This window comes from Hoplias malabaricus, chromosome 9, assembly GCF_029633855.1.
Source record: "Hoplias malabaricus isolate fHopMal1 chromosome 9, fHopMal1.hap1, whole genome shotgun sequence".
Lineage (NCBI taxonomy): Eukaryota > Metazoa > Chordata > Actinopteri > Characiformes > Erythrinidae > Hoplias > Hoplias malabaricus.
This window is the reverse complement of record NC_089808.1, coordinates 41,169,814-41,196,834: the sequence shown is the minus strand read 5'-3', so window position 1 is coordinate 41,196,834 and position 27,021 is coordinate 41,169,814. Positions and strand designations below refer to the sequence as shown.

The 27,021-nt window shown below is 44.0% G+C and overlaps 1 protein-coding gene across 4 annotated transcripts in view; it reads left to right on the top strand.

Moving 5' to 3' along the window:
• The window catches only part of slc6a9 (solute carrier family 6 member 9), a 76,493-nt gene that overhangs the window by 17,417 nt on the left and 32,055 nt on the right, over positions 1-27,021 (top strand). For 3 of the 4 annotated variants that reach the window (XM_066680605.1, XM_066680602.1, XM_066680603.1), the window contains one exon: positions 2,118-2,439. In XM_066680605.1, the coding sequence (XP_066536702.1) occupies positions 2,410-2,439 (30 nt within the window). In that variant the 5' untranslated portion in view covers positions 2,118-2,409. The remainder of the gene's footprint in view (positions 1-2,117; positions 2,440-27,021) is intronic. The other variant, XM_066680604.1, reaches the window with a different exon arrangement.

The following is a 27,021-nucleotide window of genomic DNA, read 5'->3' as shown; positions in this document are numbered from 1 at the left end:
CCTTCTTTATAAGTATTTTAGAAATATTTGTACAAACTTCCAAATGCCATTTCATTTTTCCATTTGGTTTTTAATCGTTCATAGCTGTTTCAACACTTCAAACCTGCACTGTATTTGTGAATATGATTTTACAAGTGCAGAATATTTTTGACTCTCACAGTTTACCACAAACACATACACTCAATCTCAACTGGAGCATGACTGTGACCCAGTTAAACTGCTTGTTATTATAATGTTCTTTTTCCCTGTTGGTTCACTGCCAGTAAGCCTCTGGTTTCTCACCTTGAATTCCAGTTGAACCCTGATTCACAGAGTTACTACATGAGGCTGAGTGGATGTGTTTGTGGTCTACAGAAGCCCTGCACCATGGGAGAATCTCTGTTGTGTTGGAGGCATTGATTCCCACCAGCGCTCGGTCTGAGAGACTGGAGACCGTCACTCACAGCGTGCAATAATAACCGCTCTCCAGCTGAATGGGATTCCTACATGCCTCTGCTGCCCCTAGGGCTGTTTTCCAAACCACCGTGTGTGTGTGTGTTCAAACCATGAGAATGATTTAGAGTATAACCACTGGCAACTACCATTGAGTAATTTGATTATGTCCTCAACTTAGAAAGCTTGTGAACGATTGGTGCTTAAGAATATGATTATTGTTTATTTTCATGTTGAGTTTTGTTCATTAAACATATTGCTTTTTTATTTTTTGTCAGGAAATAGTAGCAACAAATGTGTAAAATTACTGCGTATATGTTTTATTTTCCACTTTCTGTAATGTGCTCCTGTGGAGAACTATATTCATCTGCTTTGTAGTCTCAAAAATAACCAGCTTATGCTCCAGGGAGTGGGTCTCCCACAAGGGGACAACCATGTTTAAACAGGTCCAGTACAGAATCTCTAATGATTCCAGGCCTCTAGGTGTCAGTATAATGTTAAGAAGAGTCATTGGAAAGTGAGTTTTCCTATAATTCGGATTTTAATTAAACGCTGCATACACATTTTTTCCTATTGTTACATCATATTATTTATAATTTTTTCCTTTCCAATTAAGTTTGTAATTCTTTAAAGTTAAAATATTGATTTTCATTTAATAATTTAACATTTTATCTATTTATTATAAATGCCAATGTTTTATTATATTTTCTTAAAGGTGCACTAGATGATTGTTTTCATTGTCTAATTAATAACAAATAAATCTAAACCGTGAAGGCCTTGAATTAAAAAATAAATAAATTAAAAAAAGCATTCTGTGGCTAAGAAGTCTCTGAAAAACTGCGCTCTCTGTCGGAGCGTCTGTGTTTGTTGTTGTGGTCTTGCTGAGTGGCCTCTGGAGGTCATCTTGGCTAACGTAGTATTGCACTAGTGGGGACCGGGCCTGTGTTACCGCGGGTGAATATGTAAATGAACTGCAGTAGCACAGACAGGCAGTTTTCTTTTCCTTTCCTTTGCTAAAGGACGGAACAACATTTATTGTTGTTGTTTTTTATACATTTCATGTTAAAACTTTAGTGGAATTCCGTGAAGCTGCTTTGTGACATCAGTTGTAACAGGACTGTGGTCGTTCATGATGTCGGTGTCTCAGACACAGAAGCAGCTTGGGGTTGAGTGTTGACGTATGTTCAGCAGTTTGTAGATTGAGTGAATTCTGAATAATCACCAGAGAAAGATTGGGAAATTGAGTGAGGTGCTTGAGTATGAAACCCTCCAGCGTTCGGACCGTGAAGGAGTGGCGCTGCAGTCCGTGGTACCATCCGTCCCCATCTCCGCTGGGGTGATATGTGATGGCGGTTGTGATCCAGAACTACTCATCCAACATCTCACGAGTGCCACCAAATCCTCACTGAAATGTTCCAACAACAACAGCAGCAGCAAAGGGGCTAGGTTCAGGATGTGTTGTTCAGCATCCTCTGTGTAAAGGAAAAAAGAAAAGAGAACTCGTTTACAACTCCTCGGCTGTTTCTCCCTCTCTATCTCATTATGAAATGATTGTTTTCGTGTAGGAAAGCACATGGTAAGGAACTAAATAGTATTTTTCTCTCTCTCTCTCTCTCTCTGTCTCTCTCTCTCCCTTTTGCCTCTGCCCCTCCCCTCCCCTTTTCTGTCACATGTCCCTTTCACAGCATAGAAAAGTTCCTGGATTAGCGCAGAATTAGCACAAAGCAGAGACGCCACTTCAGCCCAGCACTGCAAAGTAGCCAGCAGAGGAACAAGAGGAGAGAGGGAGAGAGACACACACTCTCTCACACACACACACACACTCTCACAGTGTCTGTGGAGAGAGAGACACACAAACACACACACACGGAGGTCTGAGACAAACACCCAGCAGCCGCAGCGAGACGAGTCCCGAGTAGCAGAGAGCCGCCGCCGGGACGGGCATCCATCCGCAACAGGACCCAGCACTGCACCAACATGGAGGAGAAACAGTTTTCTGGCATTTTGGTGAGTCGCCCCTTTCTCATGGCATCACTGTTGTACGCTCTCAGACTCCTTTACCAGAGACGAGACGACTTCGGTTCATGGAGCTACGCCTCTCTCTCTTTCTGCTGAGAGGAGGGGCTGAGTAGGTGGAGGTGAGAGAGTTTAGTTTTCATCTTTTTCTCAACTTTTTCTCTCCGTTTTTGCTGATGGGAAAATCATAGAGCGATGAGAGGGAACGCTTCGGGTTTCGATTCGTCCCTTTGTTTCTCATCTTAGTTTTGATGATCAGCAGAAACAGGAAAAAGGAGAGAAAGAAGACAGCTTTAGCCTTACGCCTTGGTTTGTTTTGTTGATTCAAATCGAAGGAATAAAGGAAGACAGTCTTAGGTTTAACTTTAAACTCGTTTCTCACTTAAACTTTTCTGTTGTTAACAAACAGTGAGAAAGATAACTTTAGCTTTACATCTTTTCTGTTTCTCTTTGCTTGTGCTGATAGTGAGAAGGTTTTAAATGTGTCCCCTCCACGGCAGGCTCTGGTCTATCACTGATATGTTTCTGGGCAGAGAACCGACGTGAAAAGACACCTCCACTTGTTTCTGTTCAGACGGAAGCTCAATCCGAAATGTTTCATTCATTGCTTTGCTCACGAGCTCCTGTGAGGCGTCAGGTTTTCTGTCTCTTACGCTCTGACACACTTCATCTTACTCATCGCTGAGGAAGCTGTTGTGCAGTGCTCTTTACTTTTAAACAGTGACTTGAATGGGAGCTGAATGAGTTCAGACAAAGAGTTAATTCCCACGATGAAAACAGACCAGAAAACCGCGTTACGTTTACACAATGCACGTGTGATCAAACACAAGCGGAGTGAGAGTGTGTTTGGTTTATACTGTGATTATGACCCTGACTATACCCCGATGTGATGAACTGAGCTGATGTAAACTCTGTGGTGTTGAGTGCAGTGTTGTGTGTCAGGGTTTAAACACTGGCTGCTGAGCGCAGATCCGTACTCCAGTTTAAACTGTGGAAAGCTGAGTGTGTAAATAGTGAGCGTAGGGTAAACCCTGCTCAAACGAGAGTGCTCGGGAAGTTTGAAGAAACACGTCCCAGTTCTGTCACCGGTTTGGCCCAGATGGCGTTTACAGTGTACAGCCGTGAGAACGTGGTGCACTTTGTATTATTATTATTATTATTATTCGTGATGTCCTCTGTGGCCAAAAGTCTGTGGACACCGGCTCAGCCAACATCGCTGAAGTCAGCTGTATTATTGACAGTGAGATTGTGCCCCTGTTGGTGTGGATTTGGTTCCTCTGCTTTACACCCCTCCAGCCTACGCTTGGCACTGAGAACCGTGGCTCATCTGTAATTTCATGATTAACTAAACAGAGCATACAAGCCGTGTGTGAACAAATGAGCGTTTCTACCACAACTGAAAGCAGCCGAAGCCATGATTTAGAAGTGCCGTCATCCTTTGAATGTATTTGAAACGTTTATATATTTTATAACGTGTAGGACCAGCTCCCAGGCTCTTGATTTGCTGACAGCACAGCTCTGATTTTCCTCCTGCTGAGGGGATTTTGCCTGTTTGAAGAGGCAGGTGTACAGTCTGAGACTCTGCAGTGGAGGGAAGTGATGGTATTGTGAGGGGACAATCATGTCCTTGGCTTCCGGCCAGCGTGCAACACGCCAGTGACTCCCAATGCGGCTTTTGAACCGAGCGTTAAAGGCTTTCGCGGTGGGACTGGACTTGCTAAGTTAACACAAATTGTACCGACTTGCACTGCAGCAAAAATGTGTGTCTGCTTTGCATAAGTGGTTTTGAATTGCTGCTCCGTGCTTCCAGACTGGTGACAAGGGATGGGTGTTTCAGAAGTGCCCTGAAACTATTTCGTGGGTTGGTGTTTCTTTTTCCAGACTGTGGTGGAGATGCCGTGAAGGTAATTCTGAAACCTAAAGAAAGTCCTTCCATTTACTTTCTGTTGTTATATCACTCTAGTTCCCCTCGCTGTGTAACCACACCACATCAGTTCCTCCTCTTACTTCAGTCTCATTCTGTGGAATTAAAGTCGACGGTAATGACATGGACGTGAACAAGAAGGTATTGATCATGTGTTTACAACAACAACAAAAAAAAGCATTAGGGCCACTCTCCTAACTTTACTGTGAGCTGTGGTCCACTTTGAATTTGAGAAACAGTGGCAGGAGGAGATTCCTCTGTCGGGTGAAGATCTGGTGAAGATGCTGTAAATCGTCGCCACCTTAAGAAAAACTTATCATCTTTTGTGTTCATTTTGAACACAGCAGCTGTCCTTCACACTGTGTGAAAATGTCATGTTGAATGAACCAACCTCCGGGTGACTGTCTGTGAGGAGTGTGGTGTGTTCTCCCTGTGTCTGCATGGGTTTCCTCCGGGTGACTGTCTGTGAGGAGTTTTTAATGCTGTGTTATTATTATTTTTTAAATTACTATTATTATTCATTAATTCATGTCCCTACAAACCTGACAACTCCCAGAACACACTGTCTTCTCCACTGTGCTGAGAAAGATGGACTTTATTAACCTTTCTATCTTTGATGCTGTGTTTCACTCAGTAGTGCAGATGTGTTTTATATTTTATTTTTTTTATTTATTTATTTTTTTCCCCTGGTGCTCCATCCTACACCAGTGTTGTGAAAGACTTATCTGTTGCTTATCTGTTGAAGTTGGGGCCCTTTTACAGCCTGCTTTTATAACTTTCTGGACACATTACTCCTGACTTTGTGGCCAGATGGGCTTTTGGCACCCTGCGTTTATTAGCCTCAGTTCCTCTTCTTAAAGCTCACTGGCTCATAACCCCTAGGGGCCAAGAACCAGAGCACGAAAACAGAGCCTGTGATTGGTCGACTCGTTTGTCCTTCACGCTGAAAGCCAGGGAACATTAGTCGTTTTTGAAGGAGGGAGAGTTTTGCTTACTTTACAGTATCTGACCAACAGAAGACACCTCTCTAAATCTGCCAGCGCAGGTGGGTGTTTGTACTGTCACGCAGCACAATGGCACGGCAAGTGTGTGCCAAGGCCTTCAATAGGCTTCGCCTCCTCCCCATCTCGGACAGGAGCTATTCAGCTTCCAGAGGCCCTTGATGTGCTGACAATGAGACATCAGCTCCGCTTAGCACAGTATTTTTATTTGATTTTTTTTTCCCTTCGTCCACAGAGGGCTGTGTTCTGTCCCTACATCACAGCAGGGGATGAGGAATGCGACTCTGAGAGCGTGGTGTTGTTGTAACTGTATCTGAAAATTTTCATTTTCTTAAATCTTTGAGAAAACAAGATTTTAACAATTATTTTTGATTAAATAAAGAAATAGAAAAAATCAAATTATTTCTCTGAATTAAAAAAAAAAGCTGAATTATTTGGGTAAAATTTGTAAATAGGACTTTTCAGAGTACCTCAGTTTTTTTGACCTTTGTTTATTCATTTGTTTGTTTGTTTTTCTCCTCAGTTACAATTGTTTTGTCACAGGGAGCATGTGAGCTTCTGATTGGTCGAATTCTGTGTGTTTCCTCTGGGTGCTCAGGTTTCACCCCAAAGTCTAAAAACGTGTGCTGGTAGGTGGATTGGCTGCTCTAAAGTCTATAGGTCTGAGGGACTGGGTGAGTGTTTGATGCCCTGTGACGGCCCCCCACATGACACTTTACTGGAAATGTTCTTTAATTATGTTAATTCTGTTAACTAATATGCACTATGTTCATGTACTGTCCCCTTAAAAAAACACTATTGCACTGTAGTTACGTGACTCTGCAACACAGAGGAGAACCTAAACACAGAGGCCGACCGAGCAGCTCAAGCAGCTTCTATCGCAATGTCATTTGGATGTTTGTAGATGCTCTCTCTCACACACACACACACAAGTTGTAATTGAGGTAAAATGTGCACCTCCATTATGAGCTGCTTGACGCTGGGTTTAATTCCTCTGGGTCTTATATCAGGGTTTTGATGATAGTCCTGATAGAACCAGGGCTAGGGTTAGAATGTTTTCTTCCGACCGTGATGATAATCTAATGCTCAATAATGACCTAGAATCACGCTCTGAGCTTTTCAGCTGAGGCCGTCCCACTCTGAGGGGCAGTTGCAGAGCCACTGTTAATTGTGCTGACCCCTTGATCCCGTCTTTCTCTGTCTCCTCCTCTGGAGCTTTCACTGCTGAGCGCCAGCCGGTCCCATGGGGCGCTGATGTGCACTGCTTCCTGTGAAGGGGCAATGAAATGGAAACAAGACTTGGATTCCTTTAACTCTGTTTCTCTCCAGGACACAGTGCTGTCATCTCGTTTCAGAGGCACTTTGCTTTAAAAACGAGTTGTAGTCTCATGAATTCACAGTTAATTTATACACTGTACTTCACTGCTTCATTAACTGTTGTACTCTTCTTCGATTAACTTTGTAAGGTCCAGGTCCGGCAGCTTTTAGAGGTGTTTGAGGCCGTTCCTCCACCACAGCAGAACTTTGAGGCTTACGTAAGGACCATATTGAGCTGTCAATCGCCCCCTACACTCTGCGAGAGCGTTCACATCTTGGTGAGCCGTGCATCGCCGGTGCCTTCGGGGGCATGAGAACAGATGTGATGGAGCAAAGGGGACGTCGAACACAGTTTCTGCTTCGGTGTGAGCCCTGCGTGGTACAGTCGGCCGAGCTTGGGTCAGGCTGCCTCTGTGGGGAAGGTACAATGGCAGGACAAGGGCCAACACATGCTAAACACGTCCACTGCTGCGCTTCCTTAATAAAAAAAAAAAGAGAGGGGGAGGGGGGAAAAGGGAAAGCCCCCCCCCCCCCCCCCTTCAGTGCCAGAAGGCCCCATTGAGGCTCGGCCTTTGGATTTAAGTTTGAAGAAACCACTCAGGCTGAAAATTTCGTTTTTCTGTTTCTCTTCCTCTCTCCTTTTATATCTGGAGGTGCCGGCGTTTTCTGCCGAAGCCAAACAAACATACCGACAATGACAAAACAAAGTGGGGGGAGAGAAAGGAGACACTTGTCGTCCTCGCCAGCTGAAATTACGGGCTGCCATTCGCTGTTGCGTTCCACCCACTGAGCTTCATAAATCTTCCCATCCCTCTTTTGATTATTATTTTTTTTAAACAGTTGTATTGAAAGTCCTTCAAAGGCTTTTCACCCCACGTTTAGGTAATTTGTTGCGCTTGAGTCCAACCTGCTCCCCCTTTTTCAGCTCTGAATGGGAGATACAGGCATGGGAGAACGGGGGTCCATGATTCTCAGGCTCTTTTCTCCACTGTCAGCCCCCTTTGAGTATTATTTATCCCTTTGAAACTCCCGCGAGGTTGTGGCGTGTAGCCTTCAGCCATGTGATGGAGCATCCTGAGGCCTGGGTCCTTTTTTATTTTGTGAGGGCCAGCCTTTGACCCTTCGTGAGCGCTTCCCGCTTCAGGGTCTTGAACCCGCTCTTTTGAAACTTGCTTTTGGTTTAGTCAGAAAACGAGGATCTGCGAGTGGCCCTCAGACTCTAGGCGCTGGTTCCGCTGACACGTGAAGTGATGTATAGACCGTATAGTCAGATACCTGCAGTGTTTCTTTCTTTTTGAATATTTAAAACTGACATTTGCTTGTCTTCAGCCTTTATTTTTCCGCCTCGTTCCACGGCCCGACTGTCCGCTGCCTTTTCTAACGCGCGCTCCGGTTGAATCCACGTGAGGCGAGTCCAAGTCACATGTACCTCGCCTTTCGTCCTCGGCCATGGTCCCATATGTTTGTCAAAATGTGTATGTTGTGTGCTTTTTCCAGCTCGATTTGTGCCCAAGCCACTCCGCTGAGCCCCATTCTCCCCAGAGGCGGTCCGAGCTCCACGCTATTTATAAAGAATTAGCAGCTGGGGCCCTTCCAGCCAAATTACGAAGGGGAGGGGAAATTATCATGGAAACTTCAGCTTAATCCAAGCGTTGGAAATTTGCTCTCCTGTGTCCCTGAAAGCTGCCGGGCCAAGCAGACGTCACACACTCATGCTGTTTTACACACACACACACACACACACACACACAGAGTCCAACAACGGCTCGAGAACAAATCTCTCTCTTTCTCTTCCTCCACTAACACAGGTGATAAGTTTGGTCCAAAGCAGGGACTCTTCCTGACCTCCTACTGACCGGTGAACTCAGTTTCAACATTTTGGCGATTGAACAGGATTAAACTCCCCTGCAGACTCTTGGACCCCATCACTTACTCAAGTTTGCCCCCTTTTTTCCTGAAGTTGGAAAACTGAGAGCATAACAGGGGAAAAAGAAGATAGCTTCTTTTTTCTTAAACAAGCGATGCTTCTCGTCCTGAGCACCTCGACAAGCCCTAATTCACTGTGAGAGGAAATTAAGCCGATTGCGGTAATGGACTCGCTCCTGTAAATGAACTCAAAGCGATGTATTGAGTTCAGACCGAGAACCAGAAGCTCTTTGATTGACGTGGTGCAGTTTCAGAGAGAGAAATTAATTCAGACTTTTATTAAAGTGAAGGCTGAGTTCTTACGCATTTTTAAATAAAAAAATATTAATACCACACTCAATAGAATCATTTTTAAACGAGCTTAGGATTGTATTTAATGTGTTAATATCTGATTTGCACAAGGCAGTATTAACAAATCACAAATACATTAATGCCACATTTCTAAGGTATGTTTCTAGTTAAAACAGTAATTAAGTGGTTATATACACCCCTTTCCCCACAAGTGAACATGGTTCTGTGGTCCCAGTTGAGAGCGACCGGGTTCAGCGCCTGTTCCTTTAAACGATAATGAGCCACACTCCGAACGACACCACTGAGTGCACAGTACTGAGAAGCAAGCGAGCACAAGCTCTCATTTTCACTGTCTGTGCCGTGTTCTTAGTTCTCTTTGCTCGTTGTGTCTTTTTTACTTGGTTTAACACTGTCTTTGAGCACTCACATTTGAAATCAGTCTAAGGCAACCCACAAAAAGCTCGCTGGGTGGTCTTATAGCAGAGTTTGTGGATTGGTGGGAGCTCCAGATCCCAAAGACATGTGCACATGCACTGAAAAATGAGGTTTTCCATAAGGTGTCCATTTAAAAAAAAAAAAAAAAAAAAAAAAAAAAATAAGATTCAAATGGTTAACCAATAGTTAATAAAATAAATAACATAATAAAACATTGTATAAAACCCAAATATACCCACTCTGTATTAAAGTTTAACTACAAATATTGTCCTATTTCTTAAAACTGTTCTAAATGAAGGTGTAAGAGATGGAATGTTAATATTTAATTAACTTGAAAGCAGACCTGAATATAGTGGCACTGTGAGTTCAGAGCTGATCCAGAGTGAATGTGCCTCTAGAGTGATCTGATATTAATAAGCTCTGCAGTTCAGTTGTAAATTAGACTGGATGTGATCTTTCCCTCATGTTTGGACTGGAGTTTCACATTTGTAAATCTGATAAACACAAGCTTCCTCTTCAGAAAACAGGTTTCCCAACTCTGTAATTTACAGCCTTACATCCTCCTCCATCACATGCACTGACATTAACCAGCTGACTGGTCTCATCCCTTCTCTGCTCACACTTTTATCATTACACAGTTGTTGTTGTTCTGTGTGATTACAGTATTTGTCTACTCGTGAAAAAATAATAACACGTACAGCTACAGTGGGTACATGTCATATGTTAAAGTCTTGTTGCTGTTGTTCTGTTCTCTCTGTCGTGACAATCAGCGCCAGTGCTGGGAGGGCAGAAGCTACCCCATCCTTAAAACTGCGGCTAGTACCCGCCAGTTCCATTGGAGCTCAGCAATGCTTGGAGGAGAACACTAAGGCTGTATTGCGTATTGTGCGCAATAATATCGCAAATGTATTTAAAAATTAATATGGGGATTATCGTGATATTCTGACTTGTTTACATACATTACGTGAGTCATTTAGACACAGTGAAGTACGGTGGAAATTTGCTCTGCATTCAAAGATTTTGCTCCAAAAGACAAATGACTTCAGTTGTGTGGAGGTGGTTTGGAAATAAAAAAATTATATTCTATCTATATATTTTACACAATGTCAGAATCTTGGTAAGTTACGGTTGTTTACAAAATAAGCAAATGCTTCCATTCATTTGTTGTTCCTTCTGAATGTTTGAAATAGTTAGATTTGTATAAATAAATATAAATAAATAAAAATAAAATGTTATAATAAAATAGGGGCTGCATGGTGGCGCAGCAGGTAGTGTCGCAGTCACACAGCTCTAGGGACCTGGAGGTTGTGGGTTCAATTCCCGCTCCGGGTGACTGTCTGTGAGGAGTGTGGTGTGTTCTCCCTGTGTCTGCTTGGGTTTCCCCCGGTTGATCCGGTTTCCTCTCACAGTCCAAAAACGCACGTTGCAGGTGGATTGGTGACTCAAAAGTAGGTGTGAGTGTGTGAGCGAATGTGTGTGTGTCTATGTTGCCCTGTGAAGGACTGGCGCCCCCTCCAGGGTGTGTCTCTGCCTTGCGCCCAATGATTCCAGGTAGGCTCTGGACCCACCGTGACCCTGAATTGGATAAGGGTTACAGATAATGAATGAATAAATGAATATAATAAGTAATATAAAATAATTGATTGCATATAATTAATATAACATTAATTTTGTTGCAATAGTGTGTTCTGGAAATGAATAAAAGTGTTTTTTTCATATCATCAAGAATATCATTATTGCAAAAATACCCTGAGATATCATGATATTATTTTAGAGCCATATTGCCCACCCCTAGAGGACACTAACTGTTCGTTAGCTTTAATGAATGAATTGATGGGGAAAGGCGATTGCTGTACCACAGATTTACACTATCTGTGACTCGCCGGGAATTGCCGTGTCGATCTCCCAGTGACAGGGTTCTCGCCAAGACAGTTGCTGCACTTGAATGAGGTTTGTTTTGAGGGGGAGCCTGCTGAAGACTTCCTCTGGTGTTAATGTTATTGGTTGTTTTGCTGGTCTCAGTTCTGCATTTTGTTTGTAAAAGTTACGTTAAAGGAATACAATGTAAGAAGTGGCTTTTTTGTCCAAACACTGTGGACTTTTACAATTGCAGATCCCACCGTGTGTTCCCCTGGTTCTCCATAACTCCAGAGAACCCCCTATGGCAGGATCATACAGGAATAACCTTAATCCATGTTTAATTCTTATTGTGACATGTACTCAAGTGTGCTGATGGATCTTTTTTTTTTTTTTTTTTATAAGTCAGTGGACTCTAAGATTCTTGCTAGAGTTTGACTTTCAGAAGCAGGACACTGATACAACACGTGCCACAGAGTCGAGCTTTAGCAGTCCCCTGATGTAAAGGTGACTGAAAAGACAACAAGGAAAAGCACAAGACCAAGCGCTCTGAAAGATCTGAAGAGATTTGTTTCGACAAGACGGATTACGAATGATTTACTTTTCTTCTTTCACTTCATTCAGTGTCACGATCAGATCCAGTCTGTTGTTTTACCTCAGCAGACAGCTGATGCCTTCGGTGTAAATGCACAAAACTTGGGCTGAATTCAGGCTGAAAGTAACGTAGGGCAGGGCATGGACCACAGCCTCTCCCTGACAACTCCACATGTCAAAACCCATTTTAGAAAAAGAAACACCTCTTCACTTTGATTAAAGTATCTTAATAATAATTCGATTGAAAATGTGGCCTTGGAGCACGACAATACTTCTGTAGGTTAGACACACAGCTGTCTTTAGTCTGGTGTTCCTGAAGATCAGACCTCTTATCTCCTTTACAAACAGTGATGTGGAGGTTATTTCTTTGCTCAGTGGGAAGCAGTTGCTGCCTTCTGCCCTATATCAAGTAAGATCAACTGAATGAGTCATAGATCATGTTGTGTGTGTGGTTTTTTTTTTTTTTTTAAATAAAGCCCTTGAGACCCTCTGTCCGGCCCCAAGAGGAAGGCATTATAAACAAACCGCTATATTTGTTTAGTGTGTTTCAAATGGGAACAGTTGACAACATTGTTTGGAAAATCTTTTCATCATTTCCCTTAGTTCTGCTTTTTAAAACAAATGCATCCAAAAAAAAAAAAAAAACATGGGATAAAATGCGGTGTTCTGATTCTGCTCCACTTCCGACATCAAGTGCAGAGAATTGCCCCGCCCCCTCATCTGAGTCTGTCCAATCACAGCACTGGTGAGAAGGGTAAACATAGCAAAATAGACACAACGAGCATGGACAAATAAGATCACTGAGAAAATGAGAATGGAGACGAGAACCGAGCGAAAACAGCTAAAAACCAGAAGCTCATTAACATTTAAAGGAACAAATGCTGAAAGGGGGAGGATGCTGTTGTGGGGGGTTGACCTTGTGGTATATTGCCCAAATTAAATTGTTGACCATTTTTAATTAAGACCCCTTAGCTGTGTTCAGATGTGGAAAAGTGGAAAAATATGTTCCACTTTAAGACTTTACATTTACTCAAGCATATGATTGAGTAAAGTCTTAGTGTACCAAAGGTTAGTTCACACTCTTGTGTACATTGTGCATTTCTGGGATTACTCTGACCGCTGAATTAGAGTGGTGCAGGACCTGGAGAATTGGGTTTCTAGTTCTGCACATTGGCAGGCGGTTGGTTTCCAGTGCGCTATGTGGGCCAGTCTTTCTGCGGCATTGTTGTCATGTGCAGGGGTTGAAAATCGCGCGAGTCACTCGCTTTATGCTGCGGTCCCCTGCTTTGTGTGTTTGTTTAGGGGTGTTTTTTGTGTGCGTCGGACATGCCACTCGAGAGTGTAAATGGGGCGAGGGAGCGCGGCGGAAAGGGACGGCGCATCAAAGCGCGGCACTAAGTTTCAAAAAGTGACATTTTTAGTCAGCAGTAGTATTTTAGTCCTCACTGAGGCTCTCTTGTTTGGCTTGTCAATAGCATCAACGTGCCTCGAATGGGAAATACCTGGTTAAGCAGAGCAGCTTGAAACGGCACTTCCTCCCTGGCGAGTTTAATGGCTGCTTGTCCCTTTCTCTGCACTTTCGGATCCGGCCCTAATGGATTCTGAATTCAGTCTTATGTGGCCCTTATCTTTTGTGTTCGCTCTTTCAGCTCGTTTCTCTCATCCGTGGACCTCAGTGTCATGCGCTTTGTGAAATGTACTTTATGAAATCAGCCCAGTGAGGAGTGTCACTTTTTTTTAGGATAATAGTTTATTCACTTACAACGTTGTAATCCTTAGCTCCTAAAAAAAAAAGCTAAAAACCATTTTTGTTTTAGGGACCGTACTCAACGGCTAAACTCGGTCTTAACACCACCTCTCAGTCTCAGAGCCTTTCTTAGCCCCGTGACCTCCAGTGACCCCTTGAGGACGTTCCCTCACTTCCTCTGTAAAGTTTCCAATGCAGCATGTTTTCTCATTAAGTGTTGGCACTTCAGGCCTATTTTTACTTCAAATGAAGCTGAGCTCTTGTGGTTCCAAGTGAAGAACAGAAGGACGTTCTGCTCGCCGCAAACCAGTGTTGCTGGGTTGAAATTTCTACACTGAGACCAAGAAACTTTAATATTCTTCTAGTCCAGATGGCCCACCAGTGATCATTGTCCTATCTGAACCTGGGTCTATAACCCATTAATTATAAAGTACTGATTAATTGTAATAGAGTTTTCCTATTTTCCAGCATTTACGCTACCAGTTTAGCTGGCCATGAAACTCAGACAAATAGCATGCATAAAGACGCCTCTCAGACCTTTGCATTTTGATCTGTGACACACACAGGGGAGATACAAGGTGAGAAAACAGTTTGGTCTGAGAATAGAGTCAGAAGAGAAAGAGTGGTCTGAGCAGAAGGAGTGTTTGATTTTTGTAAAGAAAAAAAAAGCCATTCTAAGGGCACGCTTGTTTAAAAAAATTAAAGAAAGCCAAGCTTTAATTCAGAATGAAGTATCTGTTCATTCTCCTCAAGGGCAAGGCATGGGCATGTCTCACATGTTGCACATATGCACATTTTTTTTCCCGCCAAAACCATGTTTTATACATTTAATTAAGGGAAAAAACATGCTCTGTGTGAAGACTTGACAATGATATTGAAATGGTGTTTTATTTGACTGGGCAGTCAGCTGCTGATGATTTTAAGGTGGAATATGTCTTACAGGTGTTCCTTGTCCAGAACAAGGTGATAAAGTAACATTAGTATCCACCTTGTTCTTCTGTGAAAACATAGCAACACTTAATCTTTTCCCAGATGCTATACTTTACTAGTGTTTACTCTTGTAGAACATGATCCCACATCAAATAAAGTGAGAAAGAGAGATTCCTGTTGAATATTTACCGCTAATTTATTTGCTAACAGGCTAAAACATGTTTTAACAGATTTCGGCAATTACAGAGTTTGACATCTGCGTTCCCTAATGAGCCCTCGACACCTGATATAAGCATCCAATTACCGAAGCTAATTGCCCCCAGAGTGCACGCTTGTTTGGGCTTGCCCTATTGAGCCTGCTCTCTGTATGCGTCCCCTTTTTTTGTTTCGCTCCCCTCAGCCCTCCCTCCTTCAAAAGGCTCCTCCATTCTGCTATTGATATGGAGCTGTCAAAATAGCCCAGCGCCCAGCGCTCATATCCTCATTAGAACGAGCACCATTGTGCGGCGGCCGGTGGGACACGGTGCCGCTGTTGGACTAATAGGAGTTGGCTGTGGCCCCTGGAGAGGCCTAATGACCACCGGCATCAAACCGCCTCGGCGGGACGGCGGCTCGGACGCAGACGCAAAAGCCCGGGGCTGTGTGTGCCGTGAGAATGAATCGCATACAAACACACTCATTCACTGTCATCTGATGCAGGCTAGAGGCGGTAGGTGTAGAGAGGTTATGCCAAAACAGCAGGGCCCGAGTGCAACCCGGTGTGTTCTGGCTTCTCACGGCCCTCAGGAGAAACCACAAACTGACCTGCACTATTTCAGCTCAAATACAAATTACATACAAGTCCAAATGAAGCTGCCAAAAAGTATTAATACAGCATTAATCAGTCTTCCTCCCGGAGGAGCTCCTGCTCTTCTGGAAAGGGGTTAGACTGGATATTAAAACATTTGCTGTGAGGATTTGATGACATTCAGCCGCATAAACGTAATCAGGTGCTGATGTTGGATGATTAGCTCCATATGAAAACACCACACTGGCTCATCCCACATGCATTGGATGGAGCTCTATCACTCGGGGAAACACAGTTCCACAGCTCCACGGCCCGCTAGCCTCTGGCTTTGACCAAGGTGAGCTAAGCTAAGCTCGTGTGTAGCTGTTCCAGAATTTTTTTTTTTTTTTCCTCCTCATCTTACCATCACTCTCTGTACACACACTCAGTACAACTCCTGCCCTCAAGGTGTGTGAAGCTTAAACTAGCTGAATTCACTGCTACTAAACTTCTGAACATATACTAGGTCATGGATACTAAACCTGCAGGTGATTTATAACGTGTCGAGGTGGTGACATTTCTAAGCCTGTCACAGTAGCTTTGTTTTTATTTGTCTTCGATGTATTGTCAATTAAGGATATCTAATTTTAAGCCACTGATTATAATGAAAATATAATACCATAATAATTCAGTTATACCCCTTTTAAAGAGCAATGATCAGTGAACGATGAGCAGTGTTATTAAGAATATTCAGACACTGGAATTGGGAGATAAATGTGTAAATATTAGGGGGTGTGCATCTCTCCAATGATGATCCAATACGTATGTCGATTAATGCAGTGCGATACGATTCAGAAACGATATTTTAAACTGGACCGATCCATTTGAGTAGGATTTTGATACGATTCAGTTCACTATAATAGGGTATGAAATAATATGATAGTTTGATCATGTTACGTTATGATTCAACATAAGTTAACACTAAACGTGTGTTTTGGCCTGTATTCAAATAGATTAATGAAATACTGAAGAACTGATTGTTGTATTTGACGTGTGAATTCAGAATTCCTTTCTGTCAATGAAATACAAACAATGTTCAAGTTCACTATAGGCACAGATTAGAGCCTAAACCTTTTAGAGGTCTGTGTAGCATCAGCCGCTCATTGTTCTTTGACCTCATTTTTTACTTTGTTATAGAGCTCTGGCACACATTTGTCAGTAAAATACTGTAGTATGTTTTCATCATGTCCCAAAAGCCCTCCACCACACAGTATGGTCTTAAGCCTTTACAACCGGGCCGTTGAAGCCGTTATTACCTTGGCTGTAGCTGAGTTGTGGTCGAGTTTTGGGTGAAAGAAGTCCTGTACGTCTATGTTTTTGGGCTAGTGTCCTCATCGCCATTTTCCCTGTGTCCTCTCACCTGTGAGTTTTGAGGTTTGTTGTACTCACGGTGTACTTGAATGTGACTTCGCATTCTTTGCAAACAGCAATGGTTTTTGTCTAGTTTTTGTTTCTTCATGTGAAAACCAAACAACTTCTAAACTTTAGATTTTAAGCTTGGGAGAGATATTTGGATAGCATCAGACATTCGTCAGACGTGACGGTGACAAATATCACGAGTTAAACAGAGCGAGAGCGAGCAGCCAGGGCAGCACATCAACACCAAACCGATTTATTAATTTTTAATCGGCCGTTTCATGCAACAGATGTATTCTCACCGTTTACGACAAAACCGGATTTCCGATTCAGATCGGTTATTTTTTACACCACAAGTAAATATCATAAATAAATAAAAACACAATTTTTAAACAAATCCATGTCTTATACTGGTGACCTTCATTCAGCAGGGCAGTAAACACTTGAGGTCAACCGAGAACGTATCAGTTTCCAACTGAATATTGAAGTGAAATTTGCCAATCACTTCCTTAATTATGGAAACGTTGTGATAAAGTGAGACCATATTATGTTTATTTCTGAGTGTCTGTGTGCAACATCCAGAGTCACTTAACAGCACTGAACCTGTATTTGCTTCAGACGTCACACAGACCTTACCGAGCCCACTGTTGTGTAAGTCACAAACGCAGCGCCTCTCCTCTTCGACCGAAACAGATTTCCTCTTGTGGCCAGACTGGCAGAGCAGATGCGCTGAGGAGCACAGTGTGTCTGCGTCAGGGTGAACTCCGCTGGGAGATGGACTTGCGGGCATGACCGCAGAGGGACCGACCGCCAGACTCTTTCTGCACACACTGAGCGTTTATGTAACCTCACACACTGGTTTAACCTGAGAGAGTCCATGGGGTGGCTTTACACTTCCGGGCCCATGCTTTCACAAGAACTCTGACTGATCTCTGGTGTGAAGTTATTGATGTAATGTAGTGTGACCTGCCACTTCAGGGACCATGTCCTTGAACGCTAAAGGGGAGTCCAAAGTTCTTGAACACTCGTTGAGTGCTTTTCCACTGCACGGTTCCTACACTACTTTACTCGACCCTGCTCTGCTTTTCGCTTTTCCAGTAGGTAAATCTGGTCCTGGTTCTTGTTTAGTGGCTTTTCTCTCGTGGTTCAGAGCGAGCTGAGTAGGGACTAAACCGTGGAGTGTAAACCTTGCAGAGCGCTGATCGTCCAGAGAGAGTCGTCACTCTACGCCAAGCAACGCAGACGACCAGCACCAACTCTCCATCTGTAAAATCTCCAGCTGCAGCAGAGATCACGTTTGTTTTTATCCGACTCACGACGGCAGCTCGTAAAATTACGCCGTGGTCTTTTGAAGAGGTTCAAACGCTCCTTGCATCGGTGGCCGACGAAAGAATCCAGCGAGAGCTGGACGCTGCAACAAGGAAGGAACAAACTCTACTGATCTGTCTGAACTGATGACGGAGCTGTGTTCAGTCCCAAACAACAACAACACGCCAATACACCATGAGTAAACACCGCTTAACATTACCGCCGCCGTTGTTGTGGTTTCCAAAGCACACAGTTCCTGTTAGAGATGTGTTTTTTGCGACGTCACCAGCTACATTTCAGGGGGGCTGTGGTAGTTGAAAACAAACATGGTGCCAGGGACCAAACAGAGTAGAGTAAGAGCCTTGCAGTGGAAAAGCACCTCAAGTGACTTCAACTAGTTTTGACTTTACTTTTGACTCGACTTTTGTCCACATCCAAACGTGCCTCGGTTGAATCAAACGCCAGCAGCAGTCATTCCTCTCCCCAGCGCATCATATTAACTCTTGAAATCTGTTCATCAAACACGCTGCCAGTGTGGTTCACCTTCATTAAACGCTCATTAGGCCAAGGGCCAGACTGCTGTCAACTTCTGACACCACTAACAGGATATTCAGTCCTGGCCACAGCCAAGAACCCACTATTGAAAGCTTGCTTTTGTGTGAAGTTTTTTTTTTTTCTCTCCTGTATCTTCTTTCCCATGCTGTGAGGTGCGGCCGTTGCTCTTTTCCGGCAAGCACCATCTTTCTCGCAAAGGAACGTCTTGTGACCGGCCACGGCCCTCGAGGACAAAGAGTAGGAAATCTTTTGACCCACCCCTTCCCCCAAAAAAAGAAAGCGAGGATGAATTACGGGGTACGGCCCTGCCTGTCCGAGGTGCAGACGGAGGGATGGGGATGCGTCCCACCCCCCTCCTCTCGTCCTGCCCCTCTGAGGGGAAACCTTACTGGAGACTTGGCAACGTCCGAGGACGAGGATTTGAGAGTCAAGTGTCTGTGAATGGAGAGAGCGTTGGTGGTCTGGGTTGCAGCTGCTCGGAAAACAAGTGGAAGAAATGGAGAGACAGAGAAAGGGGTAGCGCGCTCCCTGTGGAAGTGCACGGCTCCTCGCTCTGGTCTTTCATCTCGCAGGCCGGCCGCTCGGGGGCTTGGCACGGGCCCCTGCTCCAGGCAGCTAAGCTAGCAGCTTCCCCTGATACTCAGTATGCAGCCAAGGTGCTGGAATGACAACGACTCCATTCATGGTGGAGGTAGAGGCAAGGGGCTATGGATCTGCTCTGAGCAGGGTGGGGGGGCTCTCTCTCTCTCTCTCTCTTTTTTTCTAAGTGTAGTTTGAAGGGAGGGGGGGCATTTTCTCCAACTTAAAAAGTAGAGCAGAAAAGAGACTGAAAGGGAGGTAAGGTGAGGGAGCGTAAGCAAGAGAGAGAGAGGGAAGGAGGAGGGAGCGAGCTTCCATGCCGAATGATTGAGAGAGGCGGAGAGGAAACAGAACTCCGTCAGATGAAATGAGGTGAAAATAATTCAGGCATTAATCAAGCCTGGCCGAAAAGAGGGAGTTGCTTTTTTTTTTTTTTTTTTTCTTCTTTTCCTCCCCTCTTTCGCCCCCTCCTCTTTCTCTTGCGCTCACACACATTCTCCACGGAAGCGGACGCAAAAGGTGTGAATGAGGAACTCGAGAGCGGGACTGAGAGAAACAGCCGGCGCTGTCCAACCATGTCGGAGTCCAACAGCACCGCGGCTCGTCGGGCCGATCAGGTCAGTTCTGGTCCTTCGGGTCACTCCTGTAGGACTTTAGCGATGCGCTCGCGGCAGACGACCCTCTGGGGGCGAGTTTAAAGAGATAGAGCGCGGTTCTCCAGTGCGGGCGCGAGAGCAACGCAAATGCGAGCATCAAAGCGGCGATTGTGCTGAGCTGCCTGGACGACGGCGCAGGGTCCTGAAAGAATTGAATTAATCAAGGCAAAGCATTGTCTGCGCCGCCTTATTTTTCGGCCATCATTCAGGGGGCCTGTGACGACTCAATAGTCCGCGGACCACGTGAGAAGGGGGCTGCAGCTCTTTAAAAACCAGACCACGTGTGGGCCGGCTGAAAAGTTTTTATAACTAATTGCAGTGGGAAGTTCTGCTCGGCTCTGGCACAGGGGCAGTGTGATAAAGTTTCTAAGGAAGTGGGCAGGAGAATGACGGAGGGAAGGAGGCTGTTTTCTTTCTCCACCTCTTATTTTTATTTATTTATTTATTTTCTAGATTGGGGGGGGGTGTTGGCCCATATTTATGCTCTTCCTCTCTTACACTCTCTCTTCACCCGCCAAGGCACTACTTATCACTTGAACAATTCCCTGGAAGATTGGTGGGAATTAAAAAGCGCACATATCCGATACGCCACTTTTGTTCCTCCTAGATTTACGCTCACGGGACCCAGGTGCTCACGTCCTCGTCTCGTGGCGCTCCTTCCTCAAGCTGCTCGCCGCGAGAGCGAAGACGGAACACGGTTACGGTTAATCGAGTTTGTTAGGGGACAAAGTGTGTGTTTCCTCTTGAGGTTAACTGACTTTATTTACTTTTTACAGTGCTGCTGGGTAATCGAGGCCCTGGAGTGTGTCGTCTTTGTCCCACTCACTTACCACTAAACAAGACGCTCGTGAAGTAGCTGATGAGTTAAATATGAAAATCACATGGTGCGGAGGTCTGTTGTGTTTGTTATGGTAAGGTATTTATACAGTAGAAACTGAACTGAACACAGCCGTCATGTCCGTGTTGCCCTCAGAGTTGCGACAGTAAGGGGACGTTATTACAGTTTGTGAAGTCTGGAGGTGAGCTCGTTAGTTTGGTCATTGCTGGATGTCTCTGCACTTGAGGTGATTGCACTGATTCAGGAGGCCGTCTGCACGCTCTGATTTATCCGTCAAGACACACGTGAACACACACTCGGTAGCACTCACCTTCACTGATACACAGACTGACTTAGAGGGCGAGGGAGTGTCAGCTGCACCTGCTCCTTGAGAGAGCGACCGAGGGAGGCCGCTGGTCAAGTCCTCACTCGTACTGTGTTGACGCTGAGCTGCTGAGATGTGTTGGGGTCACTGTGCTGGTCACTCTTTCCTCTCTCCCCGTTCTTTAATTCGGTTCTCAGGCAGAAAGCACGATTCATGTCCAACAACCTCGTCCTCGTCTGCAACACAAGGAGCAGTGGTGTTAAGAGGAAGGGATAGACAGATGGACACAGACGTCTGTCAAAGGACACTCGTATTGCTCTTTAAAGTTGCCGTGCTCTATAATGTGAGGTGTAACAGCCGTATGTTTGTGTTACATCAACACAACAAGCTGGGGTTTGATTCCCAGCTCAGGTAGGAGCACCGCATTACACAATAAGAGTCCTCGCCCTGCAGTCACCGATGTGTTAATACGATTTTAAATAAATAAATAAATACGTTTCTTGAGGAGCTCAGGCAAATGTAGTTAAATGTAAGTTAAATAACTCTGTATTTTTTACATATATTTATATTTCCAAAATAGTAGCTTTACTTGAGAAGGAAATACCTTTCTTAATTTCAGTGGAAATCAGTGTCATTTTGGAGCTTTTTTTTGGTTGATCCTTTCCTCGTGAAATGTTCACACAAAGTTCCAATGACGTGGTCAACTGCAAATCCACAGAAATGGAGATACGTGGTTTTTTCACACACACATATATGTATAAATGATATAAGCCTATTAAAGACGTCTGTTTACGTGTTTTCCGGTCTCTGAGGACGTAGCTAGCGTACAGTGGTGTAACAAAATGTCTGTGCGCAAAAAGCTTGGTGAACTTTGACCTAGAGTCCAAACCGGACCAACCCTCCAAATGGACCTTCATTTTCTGTCCCAGACTCTAACTTCAGCCTGAGCTTTTTCTCTCTCTGTGTGTGTGTTTCTGGCTTTGTGCTCCAGACTCTTCCCCATTGTCTAAAGCCATCTCCGATGCTGCCACATGCTTCAGTAATAATTGCACTAATAAGAAGCTGAGCGAGGAGCTGTAATTGCGCGGCGGCCACCTCCGACCGAGACTGACGTGCTTTCACACTGAGAGAAATCAAAGCCGTGTACTTTCCGCTAACTGCTCCCGTCTTTTGGGCCGCTGCGAGGGGACCGCAGACCTACTGACCGCCCGTGTTTTCAGCAAAATACAGAGAGGGATGGGAATGAAAACCTAGAGAGGAGGTGGAATGTCTGACTCCGTTAGGGAAAGGGATTTTGCGGAGATATTTATTTATTTATTTTAATACGAAACTTCTTAGAATTAAAGGAATATAAAGGGTTTTTGAACATCGGGGGTGAGTTTTAATGTCACAGAAAAATGCTGTAACTCAGTATTCACTGTTGGAACACAGCATTGTTTCTCTGTAAACTGACTTTAAAAAGAAAACAATAAAAACTCGGGCGCTAATTGTGTTCAAAATTATGACAGAATAGAGAGAAAATATTAAGATATTAAATCAGTTGTAATTTGACAACTTAAAGTACTTGTGCAGTACATATACTCTCTCTCACACACACACACACACACACACACACACACAACAGAAGCACATTACATCAGAGAGAGAGAGACATATGGATGCTTAGAGGCAGTTTGCCTGCTTGTCTCACCCTCACTGTCCTCCTGGGCATACAGCTGCTAGCAGACTCTCTCTCTCTCTCTCTCTCTCTCTCTGTGTGTGTGTGTGTGTGTGTGGTCTTGTTATAAGTTTTCCCGTTAAAGGTTTATATTCTCGTACTCTGATTATTCTTTTTTTTTCTCTCTCTCTTTTCTCCTTCTCTTGCTCTCTCTCTCTTTCACTCTATTTCTCTCTAAATCTGTCTCTCTATGAATAGATAAGTCCAGCTTTGTGCAGAAGTATATTTTGTTTCTTAAATTTGAATGGTGTTCTAGACCATAAACCTACAGTAACCGTGTGAATACTGAGTGGTTGAAGCCAGTGTGAGGAGCGTGACCCTCCCTGAGTGGAGCGACCTCTGGTCCCTGCTCTAATTCAGATCCCTCTCCTGTTTGAAAGTCATTCTCTGGACTGTGTGTGTTTCGGTCAGTGGCCTTGGGGCCAGAGACGGTCATCTAGCAGTGCAGCTGTTCCAGCCTTCAGCATCAGCCACTCTGTCTCAGTGAGGGGTCAGCTGTAGAACTCCCACTTCACTTGCACCGTTTCACCGTCTCACGTTTCCTCTGACGACAGGGAGTTGGAGCCTCTTCTGCTGCAGTAAGAGCTTCAGCTCGACTGAGAAGACTGTACACTCCAGATGTGCAGACGATACTGAGGTTGAATGATTAGTGCTCGATTTCCATGGCATGGTACCCACACCACTCGGGTGTACACAGCTCTACTCACTTGTGTAGAAAAAGAACCTGGCTTCAGGTACCAAGTTATGTAACTGAAAAGCAAAATATTAGTTTCTACTGTCCTTATAGGGACCTGGAGGTTGAGGGTTAGAGTCCCGCTCCGGGTGACTGTCTGTGAGGAGTGTGGTGTGTTCTCCCTGTGTCTGTGTGGGTTTCCTCCGGGTGACTGTCTGTGAGGAGTGTGGTGTGTTCTCCCTGTGTCTGCGTGGGTTTCCTCCGGGTGACTGTCTGTGAGGAGTGTGGTGTGTTCTCCCTGTGTCTGCGTGGGTTTCCTCCGGGTGACTGTCTGTGAGGAGTGTGGTGTGTTCTCCCTGTGTCTGCGTGGGTTTCCTCCGGGTGACTGTCTGTGTGGAGTGTGGTGTGTTCTCCCTGTGTCTGCGTGGGTTTCCTCCGGGTGACTGTCTGTGTGAGTGAATGTGTGAGTGTGTGTTGCCCTGTGAAGGACTGGAGCCCCCTCCAGGGTGTATTCCCACCTTGCGCCTGGACAAGGGTTACAGACAATGAATGAATGAAGTTGTGATAGTATTTCAGAGCAAGGGAAAAGCATGTTAGTGGTCTGAGAGTAAAAGTCGTTATTGATATACACTTAGCTGTGTTTCCCCCTCTGCTGGATTCAGCAGCTGTGAAGGATGTTTTAGTTTTCAGTGACGGCACAAGGATTCCGTCAAACTGTTGATGCACCGCACTGCTGTTTTCATAAGTCACTACAGAGGATGATGCTCCACCGCTCCACAACAATTCTGGATGGAAACTGTATCTTTTTGCTTATGGTTTGACACTGGAATGTTGCAGAGCGTACTCATTAATACCAAGCTTTTCTGCGTAGATTATATTTGCTGTTAATGTTTGTCCAGACTGTGTGCAGCATAAATGGATAAATAAGTCTGAAAGCGTTTTGTTTTGATTCTGCCCTGCATCTTACGCCAAATGCAGAGACTATAGAATTGCCCCACCCCCTCTTCTGAGTCACATTTATGTGAGAGATGTAAAGATGAGGTCAAACACAACGAGCGTGGAGAAATAAGGGCACTGAGTAAAAAACGGATAAAACCAGAACCTAGAAGAAAGAGAACAGGTTAAAAAACAGCTAAAACCTACTGTGCACTCGGGGTCAGGGTGAACAGCAAGTGGCTCATTATTATTTAAATGAACAGACGGGCTTTCTGAACAGGAAAAGCTGCTGAGGTTTCACCAAGACCCAGAAGTAGAATTGAAAAAAAATAATAATGTTATTCACAAAACAAAAATATTGAGTCAGTGTCGAAAGCTACTACATCATTGGCACGAAGATTAAAAAACAGCAAGCAGAAAATATGATTTACAGAATCATAGATGTAGACTCTACTATACTATAAACATTTGTACGCTCACCCACAACCAGAGGATGATCAACAAATAGATAGCCTTTTGGAATCTCTTCATTTGCCTGCACTGTCAGAAGAACAATATAAAGAATTGACAGCGGAAGAATTGATTAAAGCCATTTCAGGGTTAAAGGTAAATAAATCCCCAGGTTCCCTCCAGCATGGTATACGATTTTTAGATCCGAATTAATACCGAACCTACTTCAAGTATGTGATGCAGCTCTTTTGGAGGGGAAGATACCACCTATCACTTCTGTCATTCCTAAGGAAGGAAAGGATCGAACAGATCAATCATATTGGCCAGTTTCGGTTTTAAACGTAGATTATAAGCTCCACACGGCTCCACACAGTAGAGGAGTTTCTTCATCAGCTTTTACATAATGATCAAACAGGGTTTATCCCACAAAGACCAACTCATGAGAATATTAGAGGTACGCTACGTATAATAAATGTCATTTGGACGTTTGTGTAGTGAGTTTGGATGCTGAAAAAAGCACGAATAAAGGGAAATGGGAATCTCTCGGATACTATCATATTACAACGTGGTACAAGACAAGGGTGTTCAATTTCACCTCTGCTTTTTTCCCTTAGAACCAATTGCTCAATGGATACGTCAAACAGATGAGACTCATGGAACTTTTGGACTGTTTTGGGAAATATATCCGGATACAAATTAAATATATAAAAGACCCACATATTCATTCATTGTCTGTAACCCTTATCCAATTTAGGGTCGCGGTGGGTCCAGAGCCTACCTAGAATCATTGGGCGCAAGGCGGGAATACACCCTGGAGGGGGCGCCAGTCCTTCACAGGGAAACACACACACTCACTCACACACTCACACCTACGGACACTTTCGATTCGCCAATCCACCTGCAACGTGTGTTTTTGGACTGTGGGAGGACACCGGAGCACCCGGAGGAAACCCACGCGGACACGGGCAGAACACACCAACTCCTCACAGACCCACCTGGGTCACCTGGAGCTGGAGACCCACATATTGGCTTTCAATAATACACCCCAAAATTAGATAGGTTCAATTTGAAATAGAACCAGAATTCATTAAAATACCTTGGAGTAATTTAACCAAGAGACATTTCTACACGGGCAGAGATTAATTATGGCTCCCTCCTCACAAAAATCACAGCAGATAAACAGAGATGGAACTCTATCTCCTTTTTAAACCTTAGTCACAGAGTAGACTCCGTACAAATGAACATTCTTCCAAGATCCCTCTCTTCGTTCCAGGCTCTTCCAGTAGAAATGGACTCAAAAACGATTTTCAGAATGGAATAAGGGCAGGGGACGAAACCCAGGGTTAGATTTCAAACATCACAACTCTTAAAGGAGAGGTGGGGGAATGGCTCTTCCCAATACTTTTACAGCCCAAATTAAATTCTGCATTAGTTCGTGTAATTCGGATTTTCAAGCTCGATGGGAAGATATTGAATTGTCCGTAACGAATGATAGGAGAAAAAGACTGGAGAGTATTTGGGGACTAACTCTGTCCTCCTCCAGGGATTTTGAATTTTAAGATTTGGAACAGGGTTGAGGAGGAATACAAACTAAATGAAAATGTGCGAATATTTAGATGGTGTACGTATGATAGAAATTCTGAACCTGACGAGGTGGATAGTGGATTTAAAACATGGATGACAAATGGTGCAACAACATTTTATTCACTAACAGAAAAAGGTCAGATACCTCCAGATACGCCATTACTTTGACCACAAAATTAAACAGGAAACGGTAGACGTGAATGAACCAATGCTACAAGTGATTACTGAAGTGTACCCCGCAGAACCATATAAAGGCATAAGTTCTAGATACAAGGGCTTTATAATGGAAAAATCTCATTCCACAATATGTTAAAAGTAAAAGAGGGTAATTTTGTTATTCAAGATGATGAGTGATGCATTGTTTGAGCACATCGGTGGAAATACAGTAATTCATATGAATGGCGTGAGTTTGGATGGAGGTGCCTGATTTGTTTATATTTTTTATTATTCCTCAATATTTTGATATCTGCTAGTAAAAAAGAATATATATAACAAGGTGTTGGTGTACTCCCCAGCCTCCTTTAATAGACAGCTGGATAGATCTAGTGAAATAAATATATATTATGTAACAAAAAATACATTCTCACTTCATTTACAAATGAATAAATTTGTTGATATTATATTTTCGTATCTCATTCATTCATTCATTCATTCATTCATTCATTCACGCACCACACTCCTCACAGACAGTCACCCGGAGGAAACCCACGCAGACACAGGGAGAACACACCACACTCCTCACAGACATTCACCCAGAGGAAACCCACAC